Source organism: Colius striatus, chromosome 7 (assembly GCF_028858725.1).
Source record: "Colius striatus isolate bColStr4 chromosome 7, bColStr4.1.hap1, whole genome shotgun sequence".
NCBI classification, from domain to species: domain Eukaryota; kingdom Metazoa; phylum Chordata; class Aves; order Coliiformes; family Coliidae; genus Colius; species Colius striatus.
In genome coordinates, this window is record NC_084765.1 from 23,846,620 (window position 1) to 23,865,984 (window position 19,365).

Genomic DNA, 19,365 nt, shown 5'->3' on the forward strand with positions numbered 1-19,365 from the left:
AGCATGAGGAAAATAGGGTAAACAGACAAAACCTAATCATCCTATTCTTGAAGTCTGTTGCCAACCACACAGAGATGATCTCTCCATTTTTTTTTTTTCTTTTGGGGGGGGGGATTAATAAAATATGGAGCTTTGTGCAGACAGTTCTTGTTGATGAATGGGTGTCTGCAAAATTTTTAAAGGCACAATCAAAACATTTGCTCAGGTCAGCTGGACAAAAACAATTAGGTGACTTGATGTGCCTGAAATTTCAATTCTATTCCAAATCTTTTATAAGGCGGAATTTTAAGTGAAGTAAAAAATTGCAAAGGGTAGTGAAAAAGTAGCCTTTCAGTGCATTAGCACAGATTCACATAACTCATTCTGAAAGCAAAAATATTATATGACCAGAAACTTGACCTGAACAGTAGACAGCCTGCTAAAACTTTCTGCTTGTCTCCAGTAGATTTAAAAAAATATTTAACCCGAAGTTCAGTTACCAAGCAAAATAGTTTTCAGCTAAACAAGCAAATAAGAAAGCTGCTTTTTTATTCCTTTTTTTTTTTTTGTCTGTAAAATGGTTTAAAATATTTGTAGTATCCATTTAATCAAAAAATCTATGGAGCTTAATTTATAAATTGCTCCCACCTCAAATTCACTTGATAGTGCCTTTTAGTTGACTTGACAACAGTCGATCTGAGCATCCAATTGCACTCTCTCTTAGGATGCAGAGGATGCTGATTTAGATCTTCATTTTCTTTGGATTAACTCAGGGATTTGGATGTCAAGTAGGCATAGTAACCACTGAGCTGGGGTGATCTTTGCTAATGGATTGACAGTCTCTCTCTTGTTGGAAGCTGGTAACATGCTGTGTACTGGCTAAGTACCCCCGGCACAATCATTGATCTAATAGGCTAGTAGTTGCTTATATGGTTTACTCTAGACATATCAAATGTCATTCTCCTGATTCTGATGGGGAGGGATGAATTCTTACTGTAAAATTTTAATTTTGTTACACGTATTCAGTGACTTTTTCCTTTTTTCTGCAGATGTCCACTCTGTCCTGAAGTTTCATCTCTCACACACTCATATGCCAAGGTACCAAAGCCAAAACTATCCTGGTTAATTTATCCTCTAATATAATTTCCACATACTCCTTTTGGTTTTGAGGCTGTGTTGAGAACTTAACATGAGTGGGAAGCTGAAAGGACACGATGTTCAAAGCAGTGCTGCAGGGACAGTGTTGCTGGGGTTTCTCAGGGCCACTGCTCGTCAAGTGGATTTACAATACGTTTAAGTTTTGTGCTCTGAGTTTCCTCTTATGTAAAACGTTAATAGAAGCGTTCAGTGTTTTGAACATAAAATTAAGAATTCAAAGTGCAAAACACTAAAACATGGTTCATTTTTTCCTTTCCCTCCCCCACCAGTGTAATACCAAAGGCAGTACTACTGTCTTCTAGATGTAATAATAAACAAGTAGTCAAAATAACCAATTACAGGAAGGGAAATATAATGGAAGAAAGGGATGGAGACTAGGAAGAAGCTCAATAGTCTCTAATTACGGTAAATGTTTTAGGAGGTGAGCTAAAGCTTCCAAAATAAAGCTTCAGTTATTTATCAGAGTATGGTAGAAAACCCCCTAATTATTAAAGAATATTTATTTGGTTGAAAGTAGCAAAAATACTGTTAGATCTTCCTTCTACAGAGGATTTCTAAGATTAAGATGATGCATAAAAATAGCATGTATTTAAAGGTATGATCACATTTTTTCAAAGAAATGTGCACTCTGTTGACAGTCCAATAGTCAATATCTTGGTAGTAGCTGAGAGCCTTGCTTATATGTGAATTTATAAATATTATGTGTGCAAAAACTCCCACAAGCAAATGATTATTGGATGTTTCATAATTTGAGCATGTGAACATAAAAATAGTAAGATAAAGATGAGTGCAAATAAAACTGAAAAATTGTGCTTCTGAAAGCTTGAAAAGTATACTTTGAAAAGTCTATTTGAGTCTGAATATGAACCCCTCCAACCCACAAAAATACTAGAAGAAAGCAATTCCCATCTAATTTTAAAAAAATACTACTTTCTTGTAGCTAGCAAACAAGAAGAAATCTGCTTCCATGCCCATGGCTCAGAACAGACCATACTCTGGAAGTAAGGGCCAAAGAACAACTTCAAGGTACATTATACACATCTGGTTTTGTTTATAATAAAGTATTCTAGGTTTTTTTTTTTCCCAGCAAGCTGTTTTTATTCATGTATGCTTCTACATGAATAAAAATACATTGCTATTGATTGTCCTTCTCAGTCAGTTCCACCATGTATCCATCTCTGTTTACTTACATAGAACACCAGAAAGTGTTAGTGAACCTAATATGAATGCTTGTACCACCTCACAAGATTTAGAAGTGGAATTGTGTAGGGTGAACCTGCAGGGCGAACTCAAACCTGTGGGAAAAGTTAGCAGCCAAGAAGGAGCTTGAAAACTGCAGTGGGATGAAGATATCTGGGAATAAAAGCTTAAGAACTTCATCTCCTGTAGGAACTAATATAATTTTTTTCTAAACCAAAGCTGAGGAGATACCCTATGTAGCAGATGTACCACATACCCTGTGTTTCTGTTTGATCAAAATTTTAGAATGCAACTTCTAGGGTCAAGGTTTCCTAGGCCAGGCGTAATGATAGAAAAATTGTGGTAAGGTAGGAGTATAGCTAGACGGGACAGAGTTCTAGAAGTTAACAAGTAGGGGGGAAATAGCAGAATTTCAAGGGAGAGGATAGTAGCTAAAGTCAGGAGAACACTCCTTTGTTTGTTTTTTTAACCTTGATTTAGTTAACAAAGTTGTTGGATGAGAAGACCGTGCCAAAAATCTTCTCAATAGAAAGTGGTACTGTTTCTGCGACTCCTGCATTATTATATGTAAAATCCTGTGATTGCTTATGTGGCATACAGTACAGATATCTTACATAAAGAAAATGATAAATTGCCATCAATGCATCTCTCATGTGAACACAAGCAACAAATTTACATTAAGTAAATAAGTCTATACTCTTAAAAACAGCAAATATGCTACATTTTCGTAAGGATTTTTAAATGATAAATTTTAAATGTAGGGTTTGGCTTCTTTTTTTAGTTCAAAAGCAAGAAACCTGGAAGTACAAAGTGCTGATAATGTTGCAGTGCTGGAGGATTGCATCGATTATTCTTTAGCAAAAACAATAAGCAAAATGGAAGGAAAACTAGAGAAAGGAGGCTTACCAGACTGTCTAGCTGATGATACTATTCCAAGTGCTGGAAATGAAATGGGAGCAGGTACGTTTCCTCCCATGGTCAAGTACTTTTATTCTTACTTCCCAACTATTAGAAGTGAATTCACTTGGGGGGAAAAAAGGAAGAGTTTCTACAGAAATTATAGGGCAAGTTCTAAAGCTCTTAAAGGAAAAGGAAAATAAGATTCTGTAATGAAGACAGTAATGGTAAAGGGAAAGCTGTCTTTTTGTAATGGAAACACTAGTAAATACCACATTAAATTTGATTTAAAGCAAGATATACAAAGTGTTTTTCTTTCACATAATGCATAATTACATTAGCCAGCTAATTGCCACAGGGTATTGTGAATGCCAAACTACAGTATGTTTCATGAAGAAAATCAAACAACTGAATAGTATCTGAAAGGGTATTAAACTTGATGGCTTCCATGTGGCCTCCATCTCAGGATAGCCACTAGTTACCAGGAGATAGCAAGGATATAACAGGAGGAAAAAAAGTCAGTCTGTATCTTATTTTTTCGTAAATCCTACAAATTATTTGCGTCTGCATAGTTCAAATTTACCATGAAGTTGACAGTTGATAAGGGAAGGTGGGTGAGATTAAAAGAATTACAGCAAATGACCACATGTACCCATCCATCCCTTGATGTTCATTTCCAGATACTCCTTTTCCATTTTCTTCTTTTCCCTTTGTTCCTACCGTGCATAATGGTGTGGTAGTTTGAGCCTGGCTGGATGCCAGGTGCCCACCACACCGCTTTACCCCCCACCTCCCGAGAAGCAAGCCAGGGAAGGGGAGAAAATAAGATGGGAATCTCGTGGGTTGAGATAAAAGCAGTTTAATAAATAAGCAGCAAAGCCGCGCGCGCGGGAAGCAAAGCAGAAGCAGATAAGCTGTTACTCTCTACTTCCCATCAGCAGCGATGTCCGGCCACCTCCCGAGAAGCAGGGCTTCAGTACGCGTAGCGGTTGCTTTGGGAAGGCCAGAAATGAATCTCGCCTCCCCTTCCTGCTCCTTTCCCCCAGTTTATATTCCTGAGCTGACGTCATATGGTATGGAATATCTCCTTGGTCAGCCTGGGTCAGCTGTCCTGGCCACAGTCCCTCCCAAGATCATGCCCACTCACAGCTATTGGTGAAGGTGGGGGAAGGAATGCTGGAGGGACAGCCCCGATGTTGTGCAAGCGGTAGTCATAATATTGATATCAACAGTAAGCACAGCACTGCAGGAGCTGCTGTGGAAAATCACTACCGTCCCAGACCCACTACAGTCTCCACCCCTTATTCCATACCATTTATGTCATGCTCAGACAAACCATCTTAACAATCCATATACATTCTTATATACTCTCATTAACCAGTACCCCCACTCTTCAACAGACAAACATCATTCTTGTATTCCCTCTTGCATCTTGCATCAAACAAACAAACAACATTCTTATATCTTTCATCCTCTGTAGATGTTCACTGGAGCAGGTCATAACTTCTGTCTCATCCATCAAGATGAATATCCAGGCCAGGGGAAACAGTATGTTCAGTGTTGGGCACCAGCACCGGCTTGGTTTGTCCACTTGTTCGGTTTTTCTTGCAAAGTTCATCTACAACAGATAACTCACATAACAGGTTATTTTTCCCCCAAGGTTAAGTCTCCTTGAGGTACACATCGTGTTTCCCCATCCTTTCTCATCACCCACCAAGTACAGCCAGGCCCTTGAGCAAAGACAATCCCACGAATGGGTTTGCCTTTTCCCATGGGAGGTGCAACCCATACTGCCTTCCCCAGCCATTTCCCTGGGTGCACTACGGGGACCTTATCTCCTCCCACAGTATGTAGTGGTTTTGTTTGGGCAGGACCAGGACGGTTAGTTGAACCTCTGCTATTGACCAGCCAAGTGGCTTCTGCTAAATTTTTATCCCACTGCTTCCATGCCCCATTGCCCAGTGCTCTCAACATGGTCTTTAGTAACCCATTATATCTCTCAATCTTTCCAGAGGCTTGTGGGTGATAGGGGATGTGGTATATCCACTCAATGCCATGTTTCTTTGCCCAGGAGTTTATGAGATTATTTCGAAAATGAGTTCCATTATCTGATTCAATTCTTTCTGGAGTGCCGTGTCGCCACAAAACTTGCCTTTCAAGACCCAAGACAGTATTTCGGGCAGTGGCGTGGTTGACAGAGTATGTTTCCAACCAACCAGTAGTTGCTTCCACCATGGTGAGTATATACCGCTTGCCTTGATGTGTTCGTGGTAGTGGTCCAACATAGTCAATTTGCCAGGCCTCACCATACTGAAAACCCAGCCATCGGCCTCTGTTCCAGGGAGACTTGATTCGTGTGGCTCGCTTGATTGCGGCACATGTTTCACATTCATGGGTGACCTGTGTGATGGCTTCCATGGTCAAGTCCACCCCTCGATCACGAGCCCATCTATATGTTGCATCTCTTCCCAGATGTCCTGATGTTTCATGGGCCCATCGAGCTATAAATAGCTCACCTTTACGCTCCCAGTCTAGATCTACCTGAGCTAGTTCAATTTTAGCAGCTTTATCTACCTGTTGGTTATTCCATTGTTCTTCATTGGCACGGCTTTTTGGCACATGAGCATCTACATGACGTACTTTCAGAGTCATATTTTCCACCCGAGCAGCAATGTCTTGCCATAATGCAGCAGCCCAGATGGGTTTACCCTTGCGCTGCCAGTTGGTCTTCTTCCATTGCTGTAGCCATCCCCATAGAGCATTAGCCACCATCCAGGAGTCAGTGTAAAGATAGAGTACTGGCCACTTCTCTCGTTCTGCAATCTTTAGAGCTAGTTGGATAGCCTTCACTTCAGCAAACTGACTTGACTCACCTTCTCCTTCAGTGGCCTCAACAACTCGTCGTGTGGGACTCCACACAGCAGCTTTCCACTTACGATGATTTCCTACCACGCGGCAGGATCCATCAGTAAACAAAGCATAATGCCTCTCATCTTCTGACAATTCATTATATGGTGGTGCCTCTTGGGCGCGAGCTACTTCCTCAGGCAATGCTCCAAAATCTCTGCCTTCTGGCCAGTCCATGATTTCTTCCAGGATTCCTGGGCGATTAGATTTCCCCAGCCGAGATCGTTGTGTAATCAACGCCATCCACTTACTCCATGTAGCGCTGGTTGCATGATGTATAGAAGGGGTTTTCCCTTTGAACATCCAGTGTAACACAGGCAGACGTGGTGCCAAGAGGAGATGAGCTTCTGTGCCAATGACTTCTGAAGCAGCTCGAAGTCCCTCATATGCTGCTAGTATTTCTTTTTCAGTTGGGGTGTAGTGGGCTTCCGATCCTCGATATCCTCGGCTCCAAAACCCTAATGGTCGACCTCGGGTTTCTCCAGATGTTTTCTGCCAGAGGCTCCAGGTGAGACCATGCTCTCCAGCGGCAGTGTAGAGGATATTCTGCACATCTGGTCCTGTACGGATGGGCCCAAGGGCGACTGCACGAGCTATTTTATTCACAACATCCATAGGCACATGCCGACGCCCATCTTGCCATTTTATGCCCAAAAACTGTATCTCTTGTGCAGGTCCCTTTACTTTGTTTCTTTTTATAGCAAAACCAGCTTTCAGGAGAATCTGTATTATTCTTTTCCCTTTCTCAAACACTTCTTCTGCCTTGTTGCCCCATACAATTATGTCATCAATGTACTGTAAATGTTCAGGGGCATCACCCATTTCCAGCACAGTTTGGATTAGACCATGGCAAATAGTAGGACTATGTTTCCACCCCTGGGGCAATCGATTCCAGGTATATTGGACACCTCTCCATGTGAAGGCAAATTGTGGCCTGCACTCTGCTGCCAATGGAATTGAGAAGAATGCATTAGCGATGTCAATCGTAGCATACCACTTGGCTGCTTTTGACTCCAGTTCATACTGGAGCTCTAACATGTCTGGTACAGCAGCACTCAGTGGTGGTGTCACTTCGTTCAGGCCACGATAGTCTACTGTTAACCTCCACCCTCCATCAGATTTTTTCACAGGCCATATGGGACTATTAAATGGAGAATGAGTTTTGCTAATTACTCCTTGAGCCTCCAGTTGATGAATCAACTCACGGATGGGAGCCAGGGAATCTCGGTTCGTGCGATATTGCCTCCGGTGCACTGTCCTGGTAGCAATTGGTACCTGTTGCTCTTGAACTTGCAGCAATCCCACAACAAAAGGGTCTTCTGAGAGGCCAGGTAAATTAGAGAGTTGTTTGATTTTCTCTGTATCTACAGTGGCTATACCAAAAGCCCATCGATACCCCTTGGGGTCTTTGAAGTACCCTCTCCTGAGGTAATCTATGCCAAGAATACAAGGGGCCTCTGGACCAGTCACAATGGGGTGTTTTTTCCATTTGTCCCCTGTTAAGCTCACTTCAGCCTCTAATACAGATAATTCTTCACATCCCCCTGTCACTCCAGAGATCCAGACAGAATCTGTGCCTCTATACCTTGATGGCATCAATGTACACTGTGCCCCTGTGTCTACTAAGGCTTTATACCTTTGTGGGTTTGATGTGCCAGGCCATCGAACCCACACAGTCCAGTAGATTCGGTCATCCCTTTCCTCCTCCTGGCTGGAGGCAGGGACCCTCTATTTCTGTTCTTCATCAGAGTATTCGCTATCTGATCCTTGCAATTGCAGACCTGAAGTCTCCTCATTGGCTTCGAAGGAAGTAGTTGCAGTTCTTCTCTGTCTTGGAGATTGTTGATTGTCCTCTTTTGTTTTGGCAGCCACTCTGCTGACAGCCCTCTTGGGCGGTCCTTTTCTAACAGCTGCCTTCCCCCTTAGTTCACGTACACGCGCTTCTAGCTTAAAAGTGGGTTCACCATCCCACTTCCTCATATCCTCTCCTTGGCCACGCAAAAAGAGCCAGAGTTCATTTCGTGGTGTACTCCTGCGTCTGGGACTTCCCTTTCCCCTGGTCGGGACAGTGGATGACTGAGTTCTTGAGGCAGATCTAACAATCAGGCCATCATCCCACACTGATGAGGAGGTGCAGAGGCTCTCTTCATAGTTCTGTAACCAAGAAGATACCCTCTCCACTGTTGGTATGTCCATGTCTGGATGATACACCATTGCCAGGATATTAGAATATGTAGCTGGGGCACTCTGGATCACTTTTCTCAACATGGCCCGTGTACACTGGACATCGTCTGGATCTGTGGAGGCCTCGACATTATCCAGATCACCATAGATGACTTCCAACACAGCTAATTCCCTTAGATATTGGATCCCTTCATCAGCTCTAGTCCACTTTCCTCGGGCATTTACAAGGTCTTCCTTGAATGGGTATCTTGCCCGTACACTTGAGAGGAGTCGTTTCCAGAGACTACAAACTGAGGTTTTCTTTCCAATGCCTTTATCAATTCCCCGGTCCCTAGCAAGAGATCCTAGCTGTTGGGCTTCTCTGCCTTCCAATTGTTGACTGTCAGCCCCGTTATCCCAGCATCGGAGCAGCCAGGCACCAATCCGCTCACCTGGCTGGCGACTGTAATCTTTTCGCATATCTCTAAGTTCTGTTGAGGTGAGGGACCGAGTAGTTTCCATTTCCTTTTCGATTTCTCTCACTTCTCCTGATCTCCTTACCGAAGGACCAATTTCTTCTTCTAGCCTTTCCTCTTCCTCCTCGTCTGCCCTTACTAATCGATGATATGGACTTGACCTCCTTATCCACTGCTTCTTTTTCACTACTGGGGCAACCACTGTGGTTGTTGTTTGGTTCCCTGACTCAACCATGGTAGTCTCAGGTATAGTTTGAATTTCCACCTCGGCCATAGTTCTCTGAGAGGGCTGGACTGCGACTGACTCAACTATGTTGGTCTCAGGTACCGTTTGAGTTTCCATTTCAATTACAGTTCTCTGAGAGGACTGGAATGCAGCTCGGTAGGCAGAGGCTAGGCCCCAGTATAGTGCCTGAACCTGATGGGCCTCATTAGGGTAGGTAAGACACCCTTCTATCAGGTAGCGTGTCAGTAAAGCAGGGTTTTTTATCTGTTCAGATGTAAAATCCCAGATTACAGGAGGTGATAACCGTCCTAGGAATTTGCCTAAATTCATCCACATACCCTGCCACCCAGGGACTGGCCGCTTCAGGGGGCATTTTAACATGTTTCCATCGCAAATTTGTACTCTCTGATACCCAGATGACTCCAGATTCCACAAGATATATAATATACCAACCATGTTAATTAGTAATATTAAAACTCTCGTATAAGGGTGACTAAGGACCTGGGAAGTCTGTGTAACAGAATTGTCTAGATCAGTCCGAGCTGAGGAGAAAGAGGTGCTTTGCCCCATGGCCTCCACAAGATAGCTCCCACAGCACACTAAATTCATCAGTAACAGAATGAGACTTGCTATTATTATTTGGGCCATCATGTTCCCAGGCCCTTTCATCCTCTTCACAAAATTATATAGCCAGCTTAGCAAAGCTATTAAGGTTAAAGCACAGCCGAGAGTCAATGTTAGGAGCATCATGTTCCCAAACATTAGAAAGTGTAAGATAAGCTGCATAACAGCAAGGCTCCGTGACCAGCACAGGAACTTTGCTCTCATTGGTTTACTGTAATTGCAATGCAGTTAATGTAAATCTGCTATTATCTCGTCCCTGTTCGGGCGCCAAAAGGGCTGTGGTAGTTTGAGCCTGGCTGGATGCCAGGTGCCCACCACACCGCTTTACCCCCCACCTCCCGAGAAGCAAGCCAGGGAAGGGGAGAAAATAAGATGGGAATCTCGTGGGTTGAGATAAAAGCAGTTTAATAAATAAGCAGCAAAGCCGCGCGCGCGGGAAGCAAAGCAGAAGCAGATAAGCTGTTACTCTCTACTTCCCATCAGCAGCGATGTCCGGCCACCTCCCGAGAAGCAGGGCTTCAGTACGCGTAGCGGTTGCTTTGGGAAGGCCAGAAATGAATCTCGCCTCCCCTTCCTGCTCCTTTCCCCCAGTTTATATTCCTGAGCTGACGTCATATGGTATGGAATATCTCCTTGGTCAGCCTGGGTCAGCTGTCCTGGCCACAGTCCCTCCCAAGATCATGCCCACTCACAGCTATTGGTGAAGGTGGGGGAAGGAATGCTGGAGGGACAGCCCCGATGTTGTGCAAGCGGTAGTCATAATATTGATATCAACAGTAAGCACAGCACTGCAGGAGCTGCTGTGGAAAATCACTACCGTCCCAGACCCACTACAAATGGTTATTCCTGTGTTGCTTAACTTGATCCTCATACTGTTTCCATTCTTTGTGACTGTGGAAGTTCACAGAGAGTTCCGTGACAATAATCTGGGGAAAGGGTGGGCAATAGTAAGAGAACATACTGTTCACCCACAACTTCTTTTGACGTGACAGTAGTATATTTCTTAGCTGTCCAAGAGAAAGAAAGTACTTCATTTGGAAAAAAACATCTCATTAAATTGATTTAATTTTAAACTATTAATTGAATAAAGTTAGCAGGGTACTTAAAAAAAGTCTAGATTACTGTGTGGATTTTTACCTATTAAGAGGGTTTTGCATTCTACATTGAATTCCTTGTCATGAGCAGTTTAAAATTACTTTGGGTGTAACTACACAAATTGCAGCTACAGATTGATTGCAATGTAGACATACCCTACAATGTAGTTCTCTTGCCTTCAGTCTCAAGGAGTGCTGTAATGTATAGAATAGTGTAAGAAAAGTTCCAGTAAGTTTATGAGTCTTTTACATTTTAAAGATGTTGAGTCACAAAAAGAAAATTCTATACCAGGCTTTACCTCAGAATGAGAAACTTGCAACATACATTTAGAAATCTAGGGGTTTATTTGCCTGTTTCGCTTCATGAATTGTAAACAACGATGTGGTACATTTTTAAAAACAAGAAGGTGAAAATGAGTTCTTGCATCTTTTCTGCATTGAAAAATAAGTACTTGTGGATATTAAATGTTAAATGTTAATTTTTATGTTCACAGAAGCTCAACTCAGATTTCTTAAGGCAAAGTTACGTGCTATGCAGGAAGAGCTGGATAATGTGATGAGTGAGTGCGGGAAAAAGGTAAGAGTTGAGGGATTTTTATCTGTAGAAATGTTAAAGGTTCCCCTTGAGCAAATAATCACAACAGAATTTCCTCAACCTTTCCTTTTCAAATATTAATAGCTAAGGTTGTAATTTTTTTTAACTTCCTGGGAATTTAGAGTCAAATATAGTAATTTCTGCATAAATGTGATCTTGGGCTAAAAGTTTGCAAAGTACACTTAATGAAAAAGAATTTGAGGCAGGAAAGAGCAACTGGGAATGAAGATGTGACCCAGCTGTAGGGATACCATGGTGCTGCAGAGTGCCCTAGCCATTGCTGCTGGGAAAGAGTGTTAACAGAGAAAAGAGAGGAAGCAGTAGCAGTCAAATGCAGATTTTGGTACACAGAGAGCAGAGGGGTGATGGGAGGAGAGAGGTATGTAGGGCAAGATGAGAAATAAAAAAACTTGAGAAATTTAGCCAGGTTCTTTGGGTGTCCTTGGTGGAACGAAGTGTGGAAACAGGTGATCTGTGGTCCACTTCAGGTGGAGTATTGTAACAGAAATTAGGCTTTTTCATTCTCATGATTATACTCGATGTGGAAAACTGTATTTGGAATTACATGTTTGGGCAGTTCAGACTGAAGTTAAGGCATTATGAAGCTACACCGATATTTTACTTTACAGTTTACTACAAGTGAATTTTATGATCTGATCTGTCTGGCAATATCTTTCCAGCTGATGCTCAAACATCTCTTGAACTATAAAACCTTAAATAGTTTGTGTCTGTCTGCCAGAGGGATCACCTCTTTTTCATGCATTTATAAATCAAGCAAGGTTTTTAAACTAACTTTCCATTTTACACAATTAGATTATTCTTAGTCTCTTAAGTTCAGAATGCTTTCTTCCACCTATTCCCCGGGCATGAAGACATTCAGAACATATGGCAAATCACCTATGTGTTTTCTCTTAAGCTTTTAATTTGGAGTTAAGCAGCAGGATGATATTCAGTAATTGTTTTGACAGAGGTTTCTGGAGAAAATCTTCAGAAGTAATTAGATTTTGATATTTTTATATCTGTGCTCTATATTTTGTTTAATTTTTATCGATACTGGTGCCTCTGTATTTCAATACTTTCATGCTGTGATCAGAAGAAAGTTGTTACATTAGATTTTAAAGAGATTTTCATTTTCAAATAAAATATAATTTTGGCATTCCCTACCAAAAATACTACAGAATTCAGTTACTGTAGCACATGACAGAGACAACCTTCTACCTATTCTTGTCCTGCTCCCATAGCACTTTATATGTAAAAGTGTATCACTTTGGGTACCAGTTTCTCTGGAGTTAAAATAACTTTATTACATTCAAAAGGTCACAAAAATTTCATATGGGCAAAGCCTTGAGATAGATTCTGGGTTTTGTCCCAATTCACAGTTCAGTTGTTATAAGGAAGCAGTAAATATGCTTTAACTATAGAGAAGTGGGAGTTTATGAGGTGCATGAGGTCACATGAAATTTAGGTTAAAACACATATATTTCCCAGGTGAGAAGCATGTATTCCTAGAGGCTGAGAGGACAGGAGAGAAAGACTTGTTTCCCTAGAAACTCCATTTCTGTATGTGCCTTGATTTCTTTTTCTTAAAGAAATGAAGGGCATGATGTATCTCTGAAATAACCTACATTACTGTTTGCTTAGAATGATTAGAAGGTTATAAAAGAAAAATGCCTTGAAATGATAACACAATGTGGGGTGTCATTGCCAGTAGGTCATGAATCTGCTACAGGATTCACTTGATGTTAAAAGAATCTTGTATTTAAATACTTGATCATTAGCTTGCTTTTAAGTCAAAACCAGATAATCTCCTAAAACAAAATGGATTGATTTAACAGTAATTATTCTCTTCTTTTTTCCAGAATTTTTCCTAATGTGTGCATTTAGCTTTCTCACAGTAATGTCATAAAACATCTATGTGCTACTGTTATTCATATTATTCTATAACATTTTGATGGTTAGGACTCAAAACTTTTGAACCATGAGAAATGTTTTACATTCTGCTGCAAGACAATTCCAAGTAAAAGACTGCAGAGAATTAAATGAGAAAAATATTACTGTATTTGAAGTATTGTCCCGGTAAATTGGTGTTTGGTTTTCTTAGTTTGTCTTAGTTGTTTCCTTGCTTGAAATTGTTGTCAAATCTATCATTTAAAAAAACCTCATTATCTCCATGTCTACAATAAATGTATTTTTACTGCCTTTTCTTTACAAAGCATTACTGTTGCATTATCCTACGACTTCCTTGCAATAATTCAGTTGGGATTTTTTTTTTTCCTTGTTACTATCAAACAGGATGATGAAAACCAGAATTTTAAATCTCGGCTTAAAGATATTGAAGAAGAAAACAGCAGACTGCAACGAACCATCAGCATGCAACGTTCTCACACAGAAAAGTACAAAATGTTGTCACAAGAAGCAACCAGAAAAAGTGAGGAGTTACAACAAGAGGTCATTGCACTAGAAAAGGTATGGCAGATATTAGTCTTACTGATTTCATGAAAGGGAAAAAACTGCATCAAATCACCCTCTGTTCCCTAGTTTGACAGATTTGTATCCTGTGGTCTCATTAGTATTTCAGTCTCTGATAGTACTTTTAGAAACTGTATTTTTAAATTGTCTAATCACTTTTTTAAAGGAAGAAGTAGTATATTTTGCTAATTGCTTTTCTTCTGCTTCTACAGTCACGTATTTCTGTATTTTAAAATTAAATTATTGTGTAAAAGACCCACAAGAGACAAAACAACCTTTTCAGGAACTTCTGTCGAATTCACAAAGGAATCTTGGAAAATACAGGGAAATTTAATTTTTCTAGGCTTAATTACAATTGTTAAAAATTGCTTCTGGTAATAACAGTGTTATTGTAAACTGTAGAACCTGGTGAACATTTAAAAAAACCTCAAACACCTGCAGCTTCTATTGGTGTTTTCTGCAGGTAGAGGAAAAGATGTGTCTTTCTTCTAGAAAATAGACTGTAAACCAGCCACTTCAATTTGGATGAATCCAAATTAACCTGGCCCCTGCTGTAGGCCACATATGCAAAACTGTGTATGTGCCTCGTTGTAGCAAATGGCCCACATACACAGCTTTGTTTGTTTGTAACTTAATTTAAAAGCAGTACGTGCTTTTCTTTAACTACGCAGAGCTAGAGAGGTTGAATTCAAAATTGTGTAATACATGTGGTATTGTGTGGTACATGTAATACAACCAGGAGAATATTTCACTTCAAATTTTGGAGAATACAGAACACAATCTAAGTCTGTCTCATTCTATTTCCATTAAATCCTATTAAGTATGCTTCCATCTTAACGTTTTGTAATTCTGACATTTTAAACCAAAAATGTTCTAAGTTTAGATGTTCTTTTTGTGCACGTACGTAGAGGTTTTAAGTTCCCTGAAATAAGTACCCTGATTGTTGCCTCCATCGGGAAAAACATTTAATAGTAGTACTGGTGCTACTCATTGGTTCATAGTACATAAGGCTAAGAGATGTACAAAGTCATTTAGTCCATTCTCAGACCAAGACAGGCTAGATTATATCCAAACCACGCTGAACTTCAGTTTCTTTAACCTGTACTTAAAGCCTTCTGTGATGGCACTTACCATAATTTCTTTAGACAGTGTATGCTGGTTCTTGTACACACTCACAGTAAGAAAGTTTATCCCAGTATTTAGTAAATGTCTGTTGTGATGAAAAGTTTATTCACTTCTGCCGTCCAACTACCATATCCAAACTACAGCTGCTTTCCTCTCTTGTGTTTGCTCTGCATTTACCATCCTCAGTTGCTTCAGTTATTCCTCACATTGTGTTTTCTAGAATTTCTCAAGGTTACTGATCAGACATTATGATAGCAAAGAGTAGTAATTCTTTAAAATACTGAGACAATAAAAAAGGCAAGAATTCTCTGCTAATTGAGAAGTTATATTACATATTTTTTCTGATCTAAAAAAATTACCTGACAAAACCAAGCATTTAAAAGTCATTTTTCAGTAACTGTTTAAACCTCCTGTGGACTTAGCAAACAAAACCTGTTAGGTAGGAAATACCATCCAATGCTATATGTTTAATGTAGTTGTAGATTAATTCAAGACATATGTTTAAAAACAATTTCCTGTGAATGTGGGCCTGAATTTGTGCTGCTGTATCAGTGAACTCTCAAGATGCCTACTTTCAGTCTAGAGAAGGCTTTCTATACAGTTGCGATGGGACAAAGGTAACTTCTGATTTTGGAGCTTTTATTGTTTGTGTTGAGATTTCTATTGCAACATAAATGTTAGAAGGTTTTCCCAAGCTTCCTTGGATTATCAGAAATTTATGTGACTTCACTAAGCCCCCCACTACTTTTTTTCTGTGTGACTAGGCAAAGATTCTCAGCTATTATTTCATAATTTACCTGAAACACAGTTATTAGTTTCTTATTTTTACATTTCATTCTTTTGGTGTTTGGTCTCTGTGAAGGAACACCCACCTCAGGCAGCAGCTTGATCGATGCTCTTTGAAACATCCATCTTCTTCTTTCCAGCATTCCTATTTATTTCCATCTAGTTGATCTAATAAATGATATCACCTCTCCTGTCTTTTTCACCATTTGTCTGCAAGAGCAGGCCATCCTCTCTATTCTCTTCCACTTGCTAATTCAGTCTAACTGTACTGCTAGATAAAGGTCAGGGAAGCTCCAAAGTTGTGCTCCTCTTCCCTTTAAGGTTTTGTGCAGGGATTTTCTAACTTGCCTTCAAGAAGGGCCTGATGTTAAGCAAATATTCTCTCTCCAATGTTTTTTGGGGTGGACAAGTGTTGCTGAGCTATTTAAAGAGAGGATGCTGGATATGCTGGCTTACACTTAACTTTTTGTTGGTAGTAATCTCTGGGGAAGAGATGGTAAAATAAACAGGAGGAAAGGGGCAGCTGGGATTCCTGACCACCATTCCAAAACCTGCCACAGAGGGGACATATCCACATTTTTTTCTTCTTCTGGATGAGGCTTTTCAGTCCATCTTGTGGTCTTACATGAGCAGCTCCATGATTATTCCAAGAGAAGTTTAAAACAAAGATGAGAAGGATCTCTTTTTGAGATTTTGAAGAAGGAGGAGATATTTTAACAGTGCAAATTAATGGTCTTTGATGCAGACTCTATGAACAGGCCAAAGTCCACAGAATCTTTCTTGAGCTGTCAAGGGTCAATCTTGCTGCAAAAATGTTGTCTATATGGGATTAATTAAAATACCTATATTCAAAATTTCTGTTTTTATCCTTTGCGTCTTACTAGGAACTGAATAATCTAAAGCGTGTACAGAAGCAAGCTGTAACCAGTCAGAGTGCAACAGAGGTTCGCTTGAATAGGGCCCTGGAAGAAGCAGAAAGGTATAAAGTGGAGCTGAATAAACTGAAGCAAAGCAACAAGGTACAGTGGCTTAAGAAAATAAGTTCCAATCTGTAATTGCTCAGTTAATGCTAGAATGAGACAAAAGGCTTGATCATTGGAAGCATTGAATCTCTTACAGATGGTCCCAAATTAACTCAGAGTGAGTTACTGAAGGGCTTGCTAAGTTACCTCAGACAGCACTACTGCAACCTGTGCAAGAGGAAGAAAAGTACATAAAATGTTCCAAATTTCACTGTTTATGTGAAAGGGAGAAGTACACCTACACACCTGAAACATACACAGGCAAACCATGGCTGTTATCCTTGAGATTTTCTTTCATTTTTTAAAGTTTTGATCTGGGACTATTTTTATTAATCTCATTTCTTTTCAGAAATGTCACATATGGGTACTGTTTGTCATTTTGTTATGTGATGCCAGGTTTCATTGGTTAAAGCACCACTTTGATCTGTAGTACATTTCTCATTTTCTTCCCATGGTAGGATGCAGCTAAGCAAGAACTCAAGACAATTGAAGCATTAAAAGCAGAAAACAAGAAACTGCAGAAACAAAAAGACGAGCTAATTACAGGTTTTAAAAAGCAGATGAAGTTAATCGATATTTTAAAGAGACAAAAGGTAAGGCCCAAAGTACTGTTCTATTTCAGTTAACAAGCTCTAGCTAAACTGTTGTCAGGTGAAGTAATCATGTAAACTAGAGCCCTGAGGCTGAAGAGCTGCAATGCAAGACCCACATTATTAGTGCATGTGGATAACATTTTGCTTTATAGCAAAGGCTGGTCATCTTTGGAACTGACCCTATTCCTAACTTGGAACATGTCCCACCATGAACACTGCTGACAAGCTTTAGGACCAGGAGTATCTATTTGTTCAAGAACAAATACTGTTCGGAATAACAACAACTCTCTTTGGTGCCATGTCAGTAGAATCCATTTTAGCATGTGAGGGGCAATGCTCCAGCACATTACTTGTGTCAGCAGCTGTAAGGGCCTGCTCCCTCAGGAGTAAGCCATTACATTTTAAACCTCCATTCTTCCTGGATTCTGAAACTGTGTCCTCTATCACCATTGTTTCTTTTTATTTGTATTCTGAGGTGTTCTGCTCTGCCCAGGTGCAGATCTCCTTGTGTGACAGACAAAAATAAGGAGAAAAAAACCCAGGTATGAATTCTAGGTATGAATTTACTAGACTGAAAGAGGGGAGTTCATCTCTATCTTTTTGTAGTTCCTGGACTATCATGAATACTTTAATTGTCATGGCTGCATGGGTGTTGTCATCCACACTCCGAAGGCAGCCAGCTGCAAGTGCAAATGTCATTTGATTCTACATTCGTGTCATTTCTTCCTCTGTAACAGGGAGGGCAAGGGCCACTGCCTTTCCCATGCTTTAGCAGCTGAAGCAGTAATTGAGTAGAGGATGGGTAGTAGAAATTCATGCTGAACAGGTAGCGATATGGCTTTCATAGAAATATGGTGTAGATAACATGGCTTAACACTTCAGGCAGAATGTAGCTAAAAATCTATTTAACTTTCATATTTGACAAAGCTATACTGCTGTCCCAAAAAGGAGGGTGTTTTCTGTGGAAAGAGAAACCTTGGACACTGCAGAGTGGGTAAAGACTTTCTCAAAACACATTTTCAGCATCGACCTGTCAAATGAGCTTTGATGGCACAAATTCAAGAACCTGGGAGTTTACACGAAAGGAAATTAAAGTGAGAGGGGAAGTAAGAGATGTTGCACAAGTCAAACAATGTTCCACTTACAGATGTATTTAGGTCTTGCTAGTCCCATCACACCTTTCACTTAGAAATGCTAGGTATTGTGTGCTATCATTTGTATCAGTTTTCCTTCTGAGGCTGCAGGAGACAACTGCAGAGCTACCGGCCTCTCACCACTGCCTAGGCAGGGTCTGCTCATCAGCCAGTGGGTCACCTCTCATTGCTGAATCTAATGTGAGGCATTTTGGGATGGAGTTAGCACACTGCTTTTTGCACTCTCCGACCACAGCTGTAAGAGAGCTAAAGCAAGCAGCTCATGGTGACTTGTTGAGCAGAAGCACCTCAGAAGTGCCAGGCTTTGAGACAGGAAAACAGAACATTTTATTTACCCTTTGAGCACTGCCACGATCACCAGACATTTTGTAAACACTCTTGAGGCTGTTGAGCCCCACCCCCCCCAACAAGAATAATAGTTCTGTACAAACTGGCAACTTTGTGTAACAAAGTACACAAACTTATCCTAAGAACTGGGAATTGCAACCTGGAAATACACCCTTGAATCTGGAATAGCTCTCCAACATAGCACAAAGGGGGACAGGTGTCTGGAAAAAGAGAAACCGGGGCTGCTTATAAATTTCACATGGAAGGGAATTTTTCTGGTAGTAACAGAATGCAAAGGAGATTGTGGGGTTCACCTAGCAGAAATAGCCCTACCTTAGGCTTTGGCTGACCCTTATAGCTCTTTATTTTGAGAATTAAAAACAAAATAACAACATTCACTGAAAACATAGTCTGTACACGAGGTAGCTCATTGTCCTCAGGAACATGAATTCACCAAAATGGGTGTCAAAGGGCAGTGTTTCTGTCTGACTGTGAACCAAAGCATAGTCTCAGACAAACTTTACAAAACTTCATTAAATACATTTTTTAAAAACTATAAATGCTGCATCA

General features: G+C 40.5%; 1 protein-coding gene across 12 annotated transcripts in view; it reads left to right on the top strand.

Moving 5' to 3' along the window:
- The window catches only part of TEX9 (testis expressed 9), a 31,317-nt gene that overhangs the window by 8,116 nt on the left and 3,836 nt on the right, over positions 1–19,365 (top strand). For 9 of the 12 annotated variants that reach the window (XM_062000497.1, XM_062000488.1, XM_062000486.1 and 6 more), the window contains 7 exons: positions 1,029–1,077; positions 2,078–2,163; positions 3,119–3,297; positions 11,219–11,301; positions 13,612–13,785; positions 16,584–16,718; positions 17,180–17,314. In XM_062000497.1, coding sequence (XP_061856481.1) covers positions 1,029–1,077; positions 2,078–2,163; positions 3,119–3,297; positions 11,219–11,301; positions 13,612–13,785; positions 16,584–16,718; positions 17,180–17,314 — 841 coding nt within the window. Of the gene's footprint in view, positions 1–1,028; positions 1,078–2,077; positions 2,164–3,118; positions 3,298–11,218; positions 11,302–13,611; positions 13,786–16,583; positions 16,719–17,179; positions 17,315–17,789; positions 17,857–19,365 lie in introns of all 12 variants that reach the window. The other 3 variants (XM_062000492.1, XM_062000495.1, XM_062000496.1) reach the window with 3 other exon arrangements.